The sequence below is a fragment of the Nomia melanderi genome, chromosome 1 (genome assembly GCF_051020985.1).
Source record: "Nomia melanderi isolate GNS246 chromosome 1, iyNomMela1, whole genome shotgun sequence".
NCBI lineage: Eukaryota > Metazoa > Arthropoda > Insecta > Hymenoptera > Halictidae > Nomia > Nomia melanderi.
The window spans coordinates 34748491-34768052 of record NC_134999.1 but is presented as its reverse complement, the minus strand read 5'-3'; the positions used below and the strand labels follow the sequence as shown (position 1 = coordinate 34768052).

General features: G+C 45.5%; 1 protein-coding gene across 1 annotated transcript; it reads right to left on the bottom strand.

Moving 5' to 3' along the window:
• Positions 1 to 752: 752 nt before the first annotated feature.
• NPF (neuropeptide F) lies at positions 753 to 7078 on the bottom strand. Its single transcript, XM_031980112.2, has 3 exons — positions 6945 to 7078; positions 1892 to 2135; positions 753 to 1285 (listed from the first exon to the last, which is right to left on the bottom strand). Exons 2-3 carry the CDS (start codon positions 2083 to 2085, stop codon positions 1033 to 1035), a joined length of 447 nt encoding a protein of 148 aa, XP_031835972.1. The 5' UTR covers positions 2086 to 2135; positions 6945 to 7078; the 3' UTR covers positions 753 to 1032.
• Positions 7079 to 19562: the final 12484 nt, after the last annotated feature.

Below are 19562 nucleotides of genomic sequence, written 5' to 3'. Positions count from 1 at the left end.
CGGAAAATAGTACAGCGGACGTTTCTAGTACTACGACGGAAAATAGTAGAGCGGACGTTTCTAGTACTACGACGGAAAATAGTATAGCGGACGTTTCTAGTACTACGACGGAAAATAATACACCCCATGCATCTAATCTTGCGATGGAATACGATGAAATGGTGGATGATGTCTGATCCACCAATGGTACTGGATACAAATAAATACAGGAGACTTCGGAACTTCTGGAAGCAATCATCAGCGCCGACAGAGACATCAACAAAGCACCTCACGAACTGGACCGTCAAAAGTATCGAAGCAGACTATGTTAAATGCTACCCCAACACTTCAACAATGGAGACACTTGCAATCGTGACAAAAAAAATATGAACTGTGGTTAAACGAAGAAATACCCTACAGGCTGTTCCCAAGTTGCGGTCTGAGCTTTCTCTGAGTTAAGTCACAAGCTAACCCCTTCAACTGTTATTTAATAGCCGACATTATCAAAGTCGCGAAGTCTGTTTAATTCTTACGAATCAACTGACGCTCTGAAAGCCCGAAGCGTATCATCGGCTTCATACGATGTTACCGTGTGAGGGGTTAACAAGCACATTTTCAAAAATTTCAGGTTTCATAGACAAGCTTCCAGTGATCGAGAATCGACCGTTCCCCCTAAGATGATCGTCTCCAGGGCACAATGTACTCCGAAGCGGTATAATATAAATGTATCATGATGTTCCAAGAGATCTGTTAATAAAACATGCGAGACCAAGTCGTCAGACATTATTTTATTTCCAATGGTAGAATCGCGTCAGTGTTTCGAACGCGGAAAACGGTTCGAGGTGGTCCGCGATTCGCCACCTCGTCGAAGAACGGCGATCCGACATGAAAGTATCACGGTTTCGTTTCTCGTTCGTAGCGCAACGGGTTCCATCGCCCATGGACGAGAGGAATCGTTTTCACGGTGGATGTCACGGGGAAGAAAGGAAAACGGGAAACGATTTTTCGACGGATAGTGGAGAGGAGTTCGATCGGCGGTAGAGGGGACGCGTTTTACTGCGCCCCGTTGTAATATTTCTCGACTATGTCCAGCATGTGGTATGGTCTGGTCCCAGTCCTCGATGCGTGCTTGCCGTCACCGGAACTGGCCAACTCGCGGATGTACTGACGGCTTGGCTGCCTCCGTTCCTCGAATCTCGGCTGCGGCTGCTGCGACTCCTGCGATACGTCCAGCATCGTCTTCACCGTGTCCCAGGCGCGACCGTCGTCCAATGCAGCCGATGGAATCTCGTCTCTTTTGCCATACCTAGCGACAGATCATTAACCGAGTCGTTTTGTATTGTAGTATTTAGAATTCTAGATACTATGTAGTTCTAGATACTTGTAGTTCCTAGAATTCTAGATACTATGTAGTTCTAGATACTTGTAGTTCCTAGAATTCTAGATACTATGTAGTTCTAGATACTTGTAGTTCCTAGAATTCTAGATACTATGTAGTTCTTGATACTATGTAGTTCTAGATACTTGTAGTTCCTAGAATTCTAGATACTATGTACTTCTAGATACTTGTAGTTTCTAGAATTCTAGATACTATGTAGTTCTTGATACTATGTAGTTCTAGATACTTGTAGTTCCTAGAATTCTAGATACTATGTAGTTCTAGATACTTGTAGTTCCTAGAATTCCAGATACTATGTAGTTCTAGATACTTTTAGTTTCTAGAATAGAGTTACTGTTCTACTTTTTTATTTTTTCATTCTTTTTATCCAGAATTCTTAGCGTGGGTTAAGGATGAAGAGTAGATGGGAGACCATACGATTAGGAATAGTTCAGTTGAAAGTGGTATCTGCTATACCGTCTACCGATCGGTTGCCAAAAATCGTCGACGTTTCGACAGAGGTTGCATCGTTACCTGGCTTTCCCGTTCAGCGAATACCAGTCTGTCACGTGGTCCAGATATCTCCGCAGCTCCTCCGAGTTTAGAAACACCTCTGGCCGAGTGGGTCTCGCCATCGGGTCCGGGTCACCGTGGACCATCACGGTTTCCAGAACGGCGAGGACGGCGAGCAGATAGATCGCGCTCGGATACGATTGCATCGTTCGCATTCAGACACGGCCCTCTTTACTGGAAAAGACGCTCGCGCTGCGAAGACCGCCTTCAACACAGAAAATTAATCCTTTGAATGCAACCGGGGCGCATATACGCTCGGAGAAAGTCACTTAGATTCACGTAGATGTTCACCGTAGTGACGTTGACGTTACCACCTTCAAAGGAAACGCGTATTAACCCTTTGCCCTCGAAAGTTTCTCTCTCGAAGTACTCTATACTTTCTAATTGGATGTAGACAGGATTCTTTAAAATGAATCTAACAAGAAATCATATATAAATTACCGAAGCTAGTTTCTTTCAATATTTCACGCATTGACGCGGCGTACAATGGTTAATGGTAAATACCGAAGTTTATAATTTTGCTGTATCAAATCATCCGGCGGCTAAGAGCCTCTCGAGTGCAAAGGGTTAAGGCACTCCGTGCCACCGGAAATTTCAATTGTATCTTGCTTATAAAGTGCACTGATTTTTTCGATGACAGATCAAGTTACACTCAAGCTTTTGCTGACTTCTAACACTTTCTTGACCGGCAATTTTACGCAGAAACTATCCCGTATCGCCGGTTATTATTCCGTAGTTAAATATGAAAATGAGATAATTTAAATAAACTTTAATGTACTTTATTTAGAGTTAGAGCTTAGAATTTTTCTCTTTCTCTGATAAATTATTAACGGCAAAGTAGCCGTATCGATCGGAGTTTAGAAAGAAATCATAGGCCAAAGGGTTAAAGTCAGTTCAAGATATCCGCCACAAGTCTAACAAGGTTAACCCCTTGTCCTACAACGAGTGAGGCTCGTGATGAAGATTTTCAGCATGATTCAAAAAATATGTATAGTCGAGTTCAAAGTAAATATTATTCCTCTGTAATCAACTATTATACTTAAAAGGAATTTTTCTCTTTCTCTAATAAATTATTAATGACAAAACAGCCGTATCGATCAGAGTTCAGAAAGAAATCATAGGTCAAAGGGTTAACAAGTGCGCAGAGAGCTTCCGCGTTAACCCCTTGGCGTGCAATGACGAGTGAGATTCGTGAATAACAATAATCGATGTTGTTCGTTACCCACGAATCAGAGCAAACAACTATTTTGCTATAATCATTGTATTATCTTCAAATAAATTCACTTGAAGTAGAATGGACAATTTTGTTGCATCTCTTCCAAATTGTCGATAGCAAAATGGTAGATGAGCTTAGCGGCGGAAGTAAATAGCACGCGAAGGGGTTGACCTGCACTGAATCGGAAGGGTTGAAGTAGCGTTTCCGAGTTCGTATGTCATCGTCGATGCACGCGGAAGCAGCCAGACGTATCGCTCGATCGGCAGGGCGTCGGTAAACGAGTCGTTTCAGCCGGGAAAGCTTGCGTCAACGGAAAACGGCCGAGAATAACTAAGCGATAACGCGTCGCGGCAAGTCGAATCTGGCCGGAAGCCGAACTGGAAGTTGAGTTACCTGTTGCACCGTGCTCGCCGCTCGGCAACTTCGGCGATGATAAAAGTTTTCCGCAGGGGACGCACCGGATTCAATATTGCAAGCGATCGATACCTCGGCGAAATGAAAATTCCACGACGTTAATTACCGTCGACCACTTTCGAACGTCATCGAAACGAATCGGGCGGACAGCTCTGCGCGCGATCTCCGCCGACGCGGGTTCCTTTATCGGTATAGAAACGATTAATCAGCCGAACGGGAATACGAGAAGTCGAGAAAGGAAGCCGAAACGAGTTGACTCGCCTTCCTCTGTCGCAAGGCGCGACGAACGGACGGTTCGGGTAACGAAACACCGAGCAATCGAGCCTCGATGTCTGTCGTCGAGATGTTCGTAGCTCTAAACTTCTTCTATATTTCAAATGAATTCCCCTCAAACGAAATTCTCCGTTTAAACCCGAACGACCTATTCCCGATGCTTCTTACTGCAGTTATTGGACACGTAACAGATGTTTCTCTGAAATTATTGGAAAAACTGATTTACCAATACGAAGACTAATTTGAAAATCAATTGAAGCTTCAATATATGCATTCTTAGAGATTCTATAGAAGAATTTCAAGCGGTCGATTTAACTAGGTAGTTTCAGTGTTAAAAATGACTTTTCCGGGACTACGAGGCGCGGTAGGATCGACGCGTTATCTACCGATAGTTGGCAAACAATTTGAAGATTAAAAGTGAATGCAGAGATTTCTCAATGAGATCAGCGACTATCAATAGCGAAAATCGCGATCGTCGATCAACGATTGCGTCGGTTGCTGAAAATTCGAGGTAATCGCGTCGAGGATTTCGGTGGGCGCCGATTCGACGGGCGACGCGTTAATTGTTTCGTTCGGCGGCGATGCCGGTCTGACGGCGAAACGAGCCGAATTTTATAGGCAGCGTCTCAATTCGACGATCTTTATGGGTCGTTCGCGAGGCGATATCGCTCCGAGCCGACGTCGGCTTAGCTTGTTCCACGGCCAGTTTTCATAAAGCCGAGGAGAAACATACCGAATCGACCGTGTCTTTTCCCTCGTTTTATAGCGGTCCGCGGACTAAAAGAATACACATCGTTAGGCGAAAACTGCCGCATAAAAGGTACTCCCGGCGAGCTCGATAATCCTGCAACAAAGCTGCTCAAAGAAGAGGACGAAATATTCCCGCAGGATATCGTGTCGCCGCCGCCGTGCGGACCGTGCTACGTCTCGTCGGGGACGCGTTGCCCTTTCCCGTATAAATGTCACCGCTAGTTAACCCCTTTCGCCGTTGTACCGCGCGAAAAACCAATGTTTTACGATACGAAACACGCGCGGACAGGTGAAATTCGATTAAGGCGAACGTACGGACGGCCTCGCTGCGACGAACGGTCGAACTACCAACGGCTTCCCCGATATTCGCGGATAAACCGATACCTTCGGCCATTTTGGAGGTTCACTTACGAATTAATCGTTGGATGTGATAGTTATCAACTGTTACCGGTTGCATCTTGTCGTTAATGTTACAGATTCTCTGTATTGTGCGTTATATACGTGCTAATCTGTCCGACGTCGGTCGAACGCATCGAATTTCTGATTATACTGCGCGCGGGAAGGTCTGACGATTACGTCGGGAAAGAATTTTGAAGGGAATGAAATTGAAATTGAAATTCGTTCGTTCAATTTCGAGACGTACCGAAGATAAATGTAGGATGATCCACTCGGAAACTGTCGCGGGACTAATGGTATGATTAATGCGATACTGCTATTCGCGCCTCATTTTCCCCGTTTTCAAGTGACAGTAGGATCTTCGTTCATGGAAAGTCGATACCTTAAGACGCGAACGGAATTCGGCGCGAAACTATCGAATTTTAATACGTTAAACGCGAAGGTCTGCGAGCAAATTAAAAGATTGCGTTTGTACGCAAGCACGAGACATTACAGAAGTCACCTAATTCTATTCGCAATGTTACAACACTAGAAGTACCAGACATTAAAATGATTCATTTTTAGTTTCTTCTTTTCGCGATGATTATAAAAATAACCGATATCTCTCTGAACGGTTATTAAAGAAATTGATACAACGATACGCAAACTGGATCAATCGAAGTCTCGACAGATGCACTCTTAGAGTTTCTATAGAAGAACTTCGTAAAGCTAGCTTAACTCGGTGGTTCTAGGGTTAACGCATTGCGCACCGGAGAAATCTCGGTTTCATTGAAACCTACCATTGTAACTTTGCTAACTACCACACCATTGGAGAAAATATTAAGCTTCGTTACAACTGATTGCTCGTTTAACACTTACGAAACAGTAACAAGACATCTCAATATGTTCCATATCGCGATCTATCGTGAACTGAAGTTGACCTCGTTAAAAAATCGGCCCGTTTCCCAAGAATAAACCGGTACAGGAATCGGAAAAATTCGTTACCCCAAACACGAAGCAATCTCCTAACGTCGTACGACTCATGAAACACTCTTCGAATCTGATACCGTCGATCCGCGGGGACAGTCGGTGTCTACGCACTGCGTGTGTTGAATCGAATCTTCTACGCTTCGTCAATTTCGTAACCGTCATTGGAAAAGTCGAAAATCAATTCAGAATATATAATTAATCTTAGAATATAATATTAACTTAGAAGGTGTCCGTTAACACCTTCGAGAGTAGAAATAGTTTAAAATAGTGTTAACACATTGCGGACCGGCTAACTTTCAGAAAACTGAACTGTGATGGCAATTTTTACTGAGGTCAATTTATATCGCTATACATAGAACAACTCAGGTATCATATTGTTATGTAGTATATTTTAACCCAGTCACGAATATACTCGTAGCAAGAAATTGCCAGTTTGGTACAATCTTGGCTGTATTTGAAATGTATAGCAATATAAAGCAAAATAAATTGAAAGTACAAATGAAATCACATTTTATGCTAGCAGTGAATGGGTTACTATAAGATTTGTCATTGTTACAAAAGAACAAGGAATATTGTACAGAATGCCTAAAATTCTCATGGCAGTGAACGTGTTAAACGGATAATCAATTTGAATTAAATTTTATATTTCTTCAATGCCGCGGTAATTAGCGAAATTCCATAGCTAAGTGTCTTTACATGAAAACGATATTTCTCGTTACTAGGCAACGTGTTAAAGCGTTCATCACAGTTTCCCAGCATTCGCCGAGACGTTTCCCTGCGAGCAAGAAGACGAAGCTATAAAGAGCGCCAGGGAAAATATCACCGGAGGTTTTCCTGCTCGATTCTCGATTGCCGATCACTGCGGGACGCGGCCGCGAGGGAACACCGTCGATTCGGAGAAGAGGTTCACACAAGTCACAACGGGAGCACACAGATCACGCGCGGCCGCTCGGTACACGAACGCTGGGGCTGGATTTCGGAGCAACACCTACTCACCGGTCGATCGGAGAAGTCGATTCGAGACTGAGGTTCGTGACGGTGAAACCGATCCGGGCCTACGTCGACGAGGGGAAACGCTTTCTCTATCCAGACGAGCGATTCGGAAGTTCGGATCGGCCGCTGGTGCCACCGACAGGAGTATATATACCTGTGAACGCACCCTCCGACGCATCCCCTCGGCTGCAGCCCATCTATCGCGCAGCCAATCCACGAGGTCCAACCCCACCAGCCAGCTTCGCCTCCGCTCGCGCCCGTAGATCCTTTCTTCCACCGTTCGATCCTCCCGAGGCTCCCGCCGTTCGACGGGATCGACGAATCGAACGACTAAACTGAACGACACGAGCGTCTCGCGATGGAAATTACCGACTATGAGGAAACTGCGTACCGTATAGTTTCGCGGAAACCGGTTTCAACCCTTCGCAGTTCTCCGTTAACCCTTTGCCCTCGGGAAAACTATATTTGACAAGGGAATACTATAGAATCTGATATTTAACGCGGAACTTTGTATAGTGCCTTCAGACGTGAAATATTGGAATGAAATAACATTGTTCCTCTATGTACTTGTGACGTTCGAGTTAGTTCAAGGAATATCGTCGAAAAATATTGAACATTAATGAACTGCCGAGTGCGAAGGGTTGAATGTATTCGAGATTTTGTAATGAATTATAGGTGATATTCTTTGAAGAGGACTGAATGAGAGAAGATGCATGAGTTAAGGGAGTTGTTTGAATATTCTATGTATTTATGAGTTACAAGGTTAATATTGCAAGACTTTATAAATTATATCAAATCGAATGAGAGATACTTCTCGAAAAGGTTAATGAGGCTGTCAAATATCGAACTTCGTGGTTTTGTCGTAGGAAGTCGAGTCTCCCGAGTGGAATGAGTTAACGTATGAATAGAGAATCGTTTCGATTCCAGATACATTCTGGGATGCAACCTTATTCTATTCGAATATACGAATTATCCGCATCGTTTATCGAAAGATTCAGCAAACAGTATCCCATTGTGGATTCTAAGAGTAGAGGAAAGCTGATCTTTCGCGCTCGACGAACGCGACGGTTAAACGTATCCTGCGAGTTGCATTTTGCAGGAGTATTACGCGCAGAAATCTAAGAGGAGCAACTGGAAGTTTCCGGTTGAGTGTCGAGTGCGCGTGCGAGGTGTTCTCGGGGAAGGTGAAAAAACGACAGAGTAGAACCGAGAGAAGAGAAGAAGGTCGGATCCGATGATAAAGAGATTCGCGGACGATTCAACGGTCGAGATCTCCGCGTTTGAAAGCGGTCCGCGCTGCGGCGGCGAAGTTCTTCCTGCCTCGTTCGCGATAAACCGCCGCGGACGTGTAATCAGATTGGTTCGAGACGCGGAATCTAATGAAACGCGTTTACGGGACGTTTCTGAAACATAAAAACGAATATTACAGTCGCAAAGGATCCCGGGGTATCATTCCGCGCCGCTCGCGAGCCGATCCCTTTAACGATCAAACGGCAAATGGATAAAAACGTTTGCCGGCAGAGCGTTCCACTTTCATCTCGGTCCTTACGCGTGTTCCAGGCGAAGGCAGTCGGATCAGTGCGACGATCGAGGAACGCAAAGAGAAGATCGAGAACGTTTTTCTTTGAATATTCGTAGCCTCAAGAGAAATTCGAGATTCCTACCGTCGCTTCTGGCTTATGGAAACCAACGAGTCATCGATTTATTTATTAATATACCACGACACATGTTACAGGGTACGATCGTGATTGATTGAACAATCGGCAGATCAACAGGTTGATATTACGAATCAGATAATCACGACCCTCTGAAAGAGTATTGTAATCTTATCAACTGATGGGAACAACGGGGCGATATTGTAGTTTAACCCCTTCGATCATGGCGTCCTCGTATAAGGATATACTGAATAAATGCTTAGTGTATCTATTTGACAATGGTGTCGACCTCTCTCATCAAATGATCATAAAATAACATTAACACTAAAACTACGGGTCAAAATCACCCATTCCTGATCTCTTCTTTTCGCAATGATTTAAAAGAGAACGGGCGTTTCTCTGAGAAATTATTGAAGAAATTGATTTAGCAGTGCGCAAACTGAATTTCAAGTCAATTAGAATCTCAATAGATGCACTCTTGGAGTTTTTATAAAAGATTTTCGAAAAGTCAATCTCACTGCTCGGTAGTTTTAGTGTTAATTCAAGTGGACTCAGGGAAAAATCATTCGTGGCCGAAAGATTTACCCTTTTTGGACGAATGTCGACATTTCGATGAGGTCGGATGTTCACATTTGGAAGACTGAGTCGCAAACGAATGATTTAATTAGTCAAACAGCAAGAGATTAGCAAGTAGTTTACTTTTTTCCTATTAATTAAGCAATCGATACATAATTTAACCCTCTGTAGGCCTATGTAACTTTGAAGTAACATATCAGTATATTGGCATCCTGTTGATTTATTTCGTTGTGCACTCAAAGTGGTGAATAAAATTGAGTAATCAGTTAACTTCGGCTTTTATACGCTCAAGTGTGAAAGTTTAATGTCGTAATTTGAAAGTTAGAAGATATATTCGTTTGATGAAAGTATTGAAACTATTGAATACATTATTAATTCGTGTTCGTACGTGGATACTTATCAATTTAGTACTGCACAGGTTTTGTTATAATTATAGACAAACATTCGGCTTATAGAAAGTTAACTTCAACTGCTAAAGGTTTTGTGCATTTCAAGGAGTCTTCGTCTGCAAAGGGTGAAACTATTCCCGCGGAATATAAGAACTCGATGATACCGGAACATTCGTATCATCGTTGACCGACGCATCGAGGTCGCAAAGAAATGATTTAATTAGTCAAACAGCAAGAGATCAGCAAGTAGTTTACCTTTTTCCTATTAATTGAGCAATCGATACATAATTTAACTTCAACGGCTAAAGGTTTCGTACATTTCGAGGAGTCTTCGTCTGCAAAGGGTGAAACTATTCCCGCGGAATATAATAACTCGATGATACCGAAACATTCGTATCATCCTTGACCGACGCAGCGAGATTCACGATTATTACTACATAGTGCACGATGTGCGTTTGTCTGCGACGAAGAAACGTCCTCGATATTTTCCCGTTGCTCCGTCACCGTGGAAAACGGAACGGGGACGAAGGAGGAACGATAGCGGAATCGATCCAACCTTGCCCACTAATGCCCCGCTAATCGATTTACCATTCATCCCCGAATTTCTGCGGTCTTTGTGTAGTACCCCGTAAACTTCCGGAAGATCACCGGAGCCGGTTCCCCTCGACTCGCTTTATATTTAAAATAAAACGCGGCCCTCCCACCGTCCCCCGTTCTTCTCTCTTCCCGCTGCATCAGCGCGTGTAGGTGGACCGGGACATCCACGCGCTCGTACCCGCGACACTAATCTCCGAGGGGCTTAACGCTACTTCTACCGGAATTCGGAAATTTTCATTGAAACTTGTTTTCTCAGTTTAATCATTTTTCCTGAAATGAACTTCGGACATTTCCTGTAGTTAAAATTATAATCGTTATTGGAAAAGTTGGAAAATCAGTTCAGAATATACGACTGAGCGAACAAGTTTCGACAAACCTGAAACATCTAAGCAACAATTTTTGTAGATTTATAAATATAGTACCTAAAATATAAAATATAAACATTTGAAACGTTTCGGGGTAGAAACAGATTTTCGCGCTACGCTGCCTAATTGTTATAACTTCGAAGGAAACGAAGATTTTTACTGTAAATAATTCCTGTCTGTTGTCGAAACACGCGACAATATGTCTGCGAAGTTTAGAATCGATACGTTCGACGGTTGTCTTTGAAAAAATTCCGGAAGATCGATTTGTTCTCGGACCGTCTCAATGAAGAGATTTCTAATCTCTAATTTCATAGAAATCACTCGTGACTTGGACACTTTTAACGAAACGAGTGAAATGTTTGTTAAACCTGATTAACACATCGTTGACTTGCACTTATTTCAATTTTTGAAACACAGGGCAATACGGAACACTGCAGAAGCAAAATATTCCAAATTATATTTAATTCATTAGAAGTTCATTTGGATTGTTTCACTTTCATATTTAATTACGAAATAACCGGTGACACGAGATAGCTTCTGCATGGAATCGCCGGTCAACAATGTGTTAACAACGGAACGTGTAGGACGCGATGCGTTAAAATTGTTAGACCAAGGGGGTAGGGGTGAGTTTTGTGAAACGCGTGGTTGTTCGATAATGATGGCGATGCTGTTGCTGCTCGGGCAATCTCTCCTGCTCCCGAAGGCACGTGAGAGCCTCCGCGGAAGACGTGACGGACATAACGATGAAAGCGTGAAACGGGACACCGAATGACGGGCACGAGCCAGTCAATGAGGGATGAGAACGACACATTAATAAAAGGGGAACGTTAACTCTCTTAATCCGCCGGCCTTCGATCTCCCATCGAACCTTGTGTCCCATGAAAACCGACGCGTATGCGAGATGAATTTCGTTATATAGGGTGCTCCTGAAATCGTAGGACAATGAGCGAAATTGTACGTAAGAGCGACGACAAAAGTGTAGACGGTTCGCCCTTTTGCGTGTCAATACTTGGGGGCCTGGGAGATAGACCAGGCCCATTGACCAATTTATGACCAAGGGGACCACCAGGATCTGGGTCACGTACGCCCTCGTCTGAAGAGGTTTCCTTCTTAGAAAAGCGTTGAGGAAAAGTTAGTCGCCGTTCCTCGTTAGAGCCACATCGCGTAATAAATATATTTAACCTGACTACGGAGTTTTTATTTTAGTAGCCCTAGAAAAGTATGGAATGAAATATTTACTTTCCAGCTAATTAACCCCTTGCCATACCATTTAACCGGGCAGAATCCGGGCCGTAATTATGGCGACCGATATCTCGCGTGTTGTCACCTCGCGATATTTATGTTTGGTCGAAAATTTTGATCACGAGTCAAACTCGTTAAAGTACGGTGAGGTAACCGTTTGAGTGCTGAGGAGCGCTATAGCGCTCTTGTGTTGCGCCAAAATTGCGGAGAGCGCATATAATAATGATTTTCTTACTGTATTCTCCAAGAAATAGATCAAAGTAAATTTATTCGAATAAATGTTATTTTTTGATATTTTTTTGTAATAACAATATTTGTGATCTCATTAGATAGGTACTTTTATTAAATTTTTGCATACACTCTCGAATTTTTGGTAAATGTCCACAAAAGTTGTTTAGCGTCCAAACGGTTAAACACGAACGCAGTGTCTACACGAAGTAGAAATGGTAAGCCATGTACAGACACATTGATCAATTACCATTGAACGGTATAGGCGACTGAAGAAATTTTATTTTTTTAATATTTAAATCTTGATACAGAACTGTTCCTGTCTCGGTTGTCCTATAATTTCAGGAACACCCAGTGTAACTTTCCGAGCCGCGTTCAAAAGGAATACATTTTTCCTGGGAAAATAATGAAATAAAATTGAAATCGAGGCAAGGATGTTCATCAATATTTCTAATGTATTTATTCGGTTGCTTTTTATTATCCCGCGAGATCTTCGTTGATGAAATCAGCGCGGGAAACGTCGGGAAATTCCGTGTTATTCTGTTTCCCGTTGGGATTTTTTGGTCCGACAGACGAACGTCCCGCGACTTCGCTTTTATTTTAATTGTTCCCTGGACAAATAGGATTTTTCGATAAAGGGATGACGCGTGTGCCGCGATTCGACTGGCGACATCGATTGCCGACGTCCCGTTCCGCGCTGTTGTTAATGTATACGTCAATACAACGGAAACCTTCGGCAAACAGTCCTGACGGACGATATTCTCCCGTAACCAAAAATTAAATGTCACTCAGATAACTGTCCCCGAACGATTTTCCCGAAGGGAACATATTGTTCGTATCTGTTCGGTCTTAACGAGATTCCGGATAATCGAAAGGTTGCTCGGCTCTTCGCGTTCTCGTTCGACGTCGGAATAAACGAGGGATCGAAAAAATCTCTTCCATTTTCTGCATCGTAGCCGGAGGATGTTTGTTTTCGAAGATCTCGCGTGGCGCTCGCCGCGAATTCTTTTATTCGAGACTTTCCAACAACTGCATTTTCTCAATTCGAACGGTTATAAGTGAACGAATATGACTAAATTCGCATGTTCCTCCCAGTTTCGGTCGTAGTTTCAACGTTAAAATTACGAGTATCTCCGTTCGATTTCCTTCTCTCCGTAACGAATATTTATTTCCAGTTCTCACCGGAACGTCACAATTTAAAATAGAAATACATCAGTCGTTAAGTACCGAGATAACTGACACGGTTATCGTTTAGGTCATTCCTGCGTGTTCCATTTGCCATCGAGCTTTATCGTTCCACTGATTTACAACCCTTTACTCGGCTGCCCGATCGCGTAATCCGATTCATCCCGCGGATTACTTCTTCTCTACGAATCACGAATAAAATCTATCGCCGTATGTGCACGATCCAATTGTGACCGACCACGCAGTTCGGAGGAATTACGGGCACAATCGAGCGGTTACGATTGTGAAAATCGAAGTGCCGCGCGAAAGCCGGCTGGGAAACCGGCGACACCGGTTGACAGAGCAGTCGGTCTGTCAGGTGGAACGTTTACCTTCGAAAGATAAGTCACCGGCGACCTCGGGGAACGTCATTTCATCAGGATCGACTCGAGTACGCGTGACTCTTCGATCGTCCCGATCGACGCGCTTCTGCTCGATGCTTATCGACCCGGAAGACAGACTACCCTTTGACCTTCGCGTACCTATCAATTCAACGTAAAATAATTATACTCCAAATTCCCTCCGAAAACAAAATTAACTCCTTACCCTATAACCTCTTCCACAACTGTATTCAAGGGAACATCATGAATTCACTATAGAAAGAACAAAGCCTCAATTCTTCCACAATCACAACCTAAACCATACTGCCACAAAGCTACTACTTCCTTCAAACCCGATACTACATCATAATTCAAGGGTTAAACGTCAACACTACACCTTGCAGCCCCGTTACCACGCGACGATCTTCCACTCGGAGATCTCTCGCGGGCCAAAAACGAATCCCTCGTCGAGCCGCGTTCCAGGCGAGCGTCCGGCCGAGAGGTCGGAAGAGGAATCCGTCGGGGTGCTGAGAGATCGTGACGAGAGGCAAGGGTCAATAAAAAGGGAAGCCAAGGAGCAAGGCAGAAGCAAAAGGGTGAAGGATAATAATATCGAGCGGAATGGCTACGTGTTTCCCTGGGGCATCCGGCGACCTGCGACGACACAACCAGGTCGTGGCGGGGAGGACGAGCGGCGCGCAGGAGGGACAGCGACAGAGGCAGAGGAGTCTCGGGCCAGAAGAACGGGCAACAGGGCCCGTCGCGAACGAGACGGAGAGTGGGGCGGAGGAGGAGGAGGAGGTGGAAACGTGGCCGTGCGCCGTGTGACAAGGACAGTCGGGCCCCGAGCGTAGAAGGAGAGGAGCAACGGAGGAGAACGGTCATTGCCACCACCTCACCTCGAGCCGGCGCTAAACTACCCGACACGAGGCTGTATCCTCGACCCTGGCACGGTCTACCGTGCGGAATTGGCCCGTAGTTTAGCCTGGCTCCGTGGTGGGGCCCTCCTCAGGCCTCACGAACGCGCCCGATGCGCTCCGCGGCAGGATTCGTGCACGCGGAGCGCACCCGAGAGCACCTGGATCGGTGATCCAGAAGTCCGTGAACGACGCGCCGCGCGCTTAGGGACCGACCCGGCGAGGAGCAGCAACGAGCAGCGAGCAACACGCAAACCAGTTCGATCGGTGCGAGCCGCGTCGAGCGGATCGAGTTCGTGAACCGCGTTTCGTCGGCCAGCCTGCTCCTCTCGCGAATTCACTTGCTCCACCTTGCTTCTCGACTCCCTTTACTCGCGTCCCCTTCCGCTTCTTCTCCCGCGGGATAATTCCTCCCGGTTGTCCGAGGGGTCAAGGGTGATCTCGCGCCGGGTGTCTTCGGGGTCCGCGCGGCTCCCAGTGAGAGGTAGCGGTAGCAGGCCGAGGGGAGACGGAACGGGCCAGAGATTCACGGCGAGGATTAATCGTGATCGATAAGGCCAGGTGGTACCAGTTGCTTCGAGGAAGGTGTGCGCCGACCGGGGGCAAACGGGAGTCTCGGGGGATGATGCCGCTTGCAGCCTGACGCGGAGAAGTCTTCATCGTTGCAGTCGCGCCCGCCGGTATCAGTCGAGGTAAGGTGTCCCGGAGAGTCTCAAGGTCCTGCGATCACCTCTGCACATGCTCCGGAGGAATGTCCTTCGGTTCGGTTTGAACAAGCCATTCGCAACGTGACTCGCCTCGAGCGTGTTGGGAGAGTATGCTGGATCGTCTCGCGTGATTGCGAGTTGCTGGTTTAATTGAATCGTTACGGACCGAGGGAACAACGCCTTTGGAAGTCTCAGCTTTTCGTAGATTTTTCATTGTTCTCTGGTGGATAAGTGGTACTGGGGAGCATTATTGTTCGATACAATTGTACTAGTACCTGGTTCTTCAAGGTACGGGATATTCTTACGTGTCGCATGAATTTTCATATCGCGATTGCTTTCGAGTAAACCGATCGTCGCAGTACGTTTCGGGAATTGGACGCTTGATTAATCGTTCACGCGTGCGACTTTATCGGGTTCTTCTGGCTCGCGGAGTTAATCGTTCCGGCAAACGAGTGGCTCAATTACCGAGCCGTGACCGGCGCGCACCTGGCGTTCCTCGCGGAGCGTATTTCGCGATGATTTGTTGCCGTAGTATGAACTGTTAAGTTCCAAGGTAGTCGAACCCTGAAACGAGTTTACGCGTCCACCCGCGAACGATTCGATGGAAATGAACGCGCCGAGCGAGCGTTTATCGTTAATGAATCTGTAAATGTGCGTTGATTAATCGGATCCGCCACGGCCGCCGGTCGCTGGATAGGAGAACAGGCGTTCCGTCGTGACGACGACGACGACGGACGGAGGCGCGTTGGCAACGATTCGCCGGAGCGAGCCGTATGTCGTTCACGAATAGCGGTACCCTGGCTCGTTCCTTTAAGCGGAATCCAAACTTTCACGAGCGCCGCTCCGTGGATTTTAGCATCAGCGTCAATCCCGCCGATGACATCGCCTCGTTTCGTATGTGATCCACGGACGCGAGGAAACAGATCGGATCGTGTGCCAAGGGACACCTCTTTCCCGCTTCGATCGCTGACCGATCCGTTGTCTTATGATATTCCTGAATCATCGGTGAATCATTAAATTCTTTTCGATCCGAACGAAGCACTAAACTCTATGAGACAGCCGTGTTCGATGGGGAATATACGTGTATTATAATTCAAAGACCATAGTCACGAGTTAACGCTAAATCCGCGGAAGTATGATTAACGAGTGGTCACTCTTCGTTCCGCGAGATTAATAGTAAAAAGAAGTATCCAGTATATTCTATATATCTCCAGTACATTACGAGGTATAAAGTTCTTTTTCATATCTCGAAAATCGAATGAACCAGTTTGGTCGCAACGGAAATCGAGTAGCAATGGTTGAAACGATTTTCGATAGGATTGACTCCGCTCGTCAAAGAAGAACGCGAACGACCGCGAACAAAGACGGCGAATTAAATTAGTCGCGCATCGACGACGATCGGTTTCATGGGTAATTAACGCTCACTGTTCCACCGTTGAGACCCGATTCGACGATTAACCCCTGACAACTCGATACGCTTTTCTACCGTAACTAATTAGCGGAGTCCTCGGCGTTGCTTTGGAATAAAGTAAATAACCTGTCGTCGTACGGTGGAAATCACGAATGCAACGCGCACGAATTTATCCGCCGCGCGTATTATTCTATGGCGCGCCTATTATCCGCGGTTAGTACGTCATAAATATTATCTAGATTATTATCAAGCGTAATTTAGCCGCGAAAACAATGCATGTAAATAACGAAATTAGCGAACCTGCCACGAGCCACTGGGCTGTCAGAGGTTAAACCGTGGCATTATATTTACGAGTCGTTGCTCGTAACGAGTTCCGCCCGCTACCGTCCCGAAACGAGCGTTTTATTTCGCCGTGTACCGTATGGTTCGCCGCCAACCCACATACGCGCCGCGGCTCGCATTAGATACGCGCTTACAAATGAAAGTGGCCCGGTACCGTTACGACTCACGCGCCACGCTACAACAAAAGCTTTTTACGCCGGGCAGCGCGCGTGCACGCGCGACCGCGCCACTTACTCCGGCCTTTTGTCTTCTTCGACTCGCCTAATTCGGAAATTCCCCGCGCCTGCTCGCTTAGAAACTCGAAACGAACCTCTGGATCCCTGGATACCTTAAGGTTTCCACCTGCCGACAAGGGGAACGAGTTTACCAGTCGCCGATGTCCGTGTTCCGACATTTTAAGATCCACCTCTTCGCGCATTGTTGATCAATATTCTACTGTCTCTAAGGAAACCAACTAAATCTCGACGAGAACTGCTTCCTAGCAGCCACTTCAAAGATCCAGCAACTTCCTTGGCGCATTTCCACGGAATTCTGCTGCAGGAATGAGAACCTACCCCCGATCGACAGGTGAAACGGACGATCCCCGACGCCGCTGCGATTATTCGCAGAATTTAAAGTCGGGGAATTTCCCGGTGAACAGTTAGATCCCGCTGAAGAGCTGGGGAGGAATTGCGGAAAATTTCGGAGAAACGGTTCGCTGGATGGAAAATTTGCGTACGAAGGGAGAAGGACGAGGTTTGTTCGGAGCGACGAACGTTTTCGTAGGAGGGAATGATTATTCGTGGCGGCGGAATGTCGGCGGATCGCGGAGGATCTCGTTCTCGCGGTGGATGGGCCCGATGAAAAATGAAGAACGTGCCGAACCGAGGGGATAACTGTCGCCTAACTAATCAGAAGCAGGAAACCAGTAACCTGACCATCGACAAGCGAGCGGCCGGCGCGGCGTGCGTCGACATTCGTTGCTTCATCCACCCGAATTCCTGCCTCTGGGTAACTGTAACGGTTTTTATCGCTTCCTCAAAGAGGAGGAGCGAGTGCACAGTGGATGAGATCATTGCATTTCTTCGGACGGCCTGAAAGAAAACTGGAATTACGCCGCTGAATTTCATGCCGGGACGCCGGAAGCAGCTGTAATTTCCCCCCCTCCGCGGCCCCCGCCTTTTTTTTCAATTACGCGGCTTAACGCGTAATCAATGTAATAATGTTATTCCGATCGCGATTTATCGCGGACCCGGCCCGTTGCGCGCCGAGGGGAAACGTTTACGATATTTAACGAGCCAATGTTCAACGATCCGCCGCCGTTCGAGCCGCGTAGCAACTTTTATTCCGCGCTCTAGGAATTCCAGTTGAACGCAGAGGTAATTTCAACCCCGTTGCCCTGCGACTCGCTTCTTTTGAGGATTCCGGTTGACCGAGGAAGCTTTTATTCACCTCGAAACTTTCGAGCGTCGATAATGGGGAAACGGAATTGGGTTTCGACGGGGGAATAATTTGTACCGGCCAGTTCGAAACCTTAGCGATGGATGGCATTCGATATTAACCTCTTGTCTTGCGATTGAATTTCGTAGGTACATTTGTTAGGACTATTTATAATTAATAATGCACTAGTGAGCGAAAACATTCCATTCTTTCTATGTCTAGATTTGATACATATACAAATTGTTAACGAGAACGATAATGTTTCATTTAAACTTAACACAACGTAGACATTTATGTTTGTTGAAGCATATTAGAAATCTTCGTCTCGCGTCTGACACGATACTGTAAGGTAAAGGGTTCAGAGGGGAGTTATTTGTTTCCCAGTACTGCCATGGAAAGATTTGCAGAAATTGAGATCCTGCTATGCGAAGAAATGCAGCTATTCCGAGTTAAATTCTCCTGTTTATCCATTCGAGACCAGGTGGTATTTAAAAGACGATCCACTCAAAGACAAACCGTCCTTTTATCTTGAAGATCTACGAAACATGAGGCTTGACCTTAATCATAATCTTCCATAATCATAATCATAATCGCAATCATAATCATAATCATAATCATAATCATAATCATAATCATAATCATAATCATAATCATAATCATAATCATAATCATAATTCATAATCTTTAATCGTATCTTATTAAATTTACATAATCAGTCTATAATTAATCTTCTCGATATTCCATTGCGCGTGATTCATCTCGAACAAGTGAAACCATCGACAAACTCAGAGAAGTTCCGACATTAACACTGGATTACAAATTTATTCTACACTCCGCTCTATCGTTCCTAGAACACGTTTGTCCACATAAAATTCGCGTGTCGAGAACAAAGAATTAATCCTCACGAATCGATCAAAATCGCCTTTGTCGCGAAACATCGTTCGAAACATTGAATATCCATCAAAGCTAAGGATTCCATGAATCTACTGTTAAAAGGATCCATCGATAAAATAATGACCGAGCCCCGGATCAGAAGAAAAGTCCAGCGATCCCGCGAGCGTGTTGGAAAAAGGAGGACGCGGTCGAATCGAAGCGGGCCGGTTTCAACGATCCGGCCGGGATGTAACGTTACACCCGAATTCTTGCTTCTGAATAACTGTAACTCGGTTCCTCGCCGCGAATATATCGGATGACAGCGCGCGCGCGAGAAAGCCCGAGGAGGAAACGGA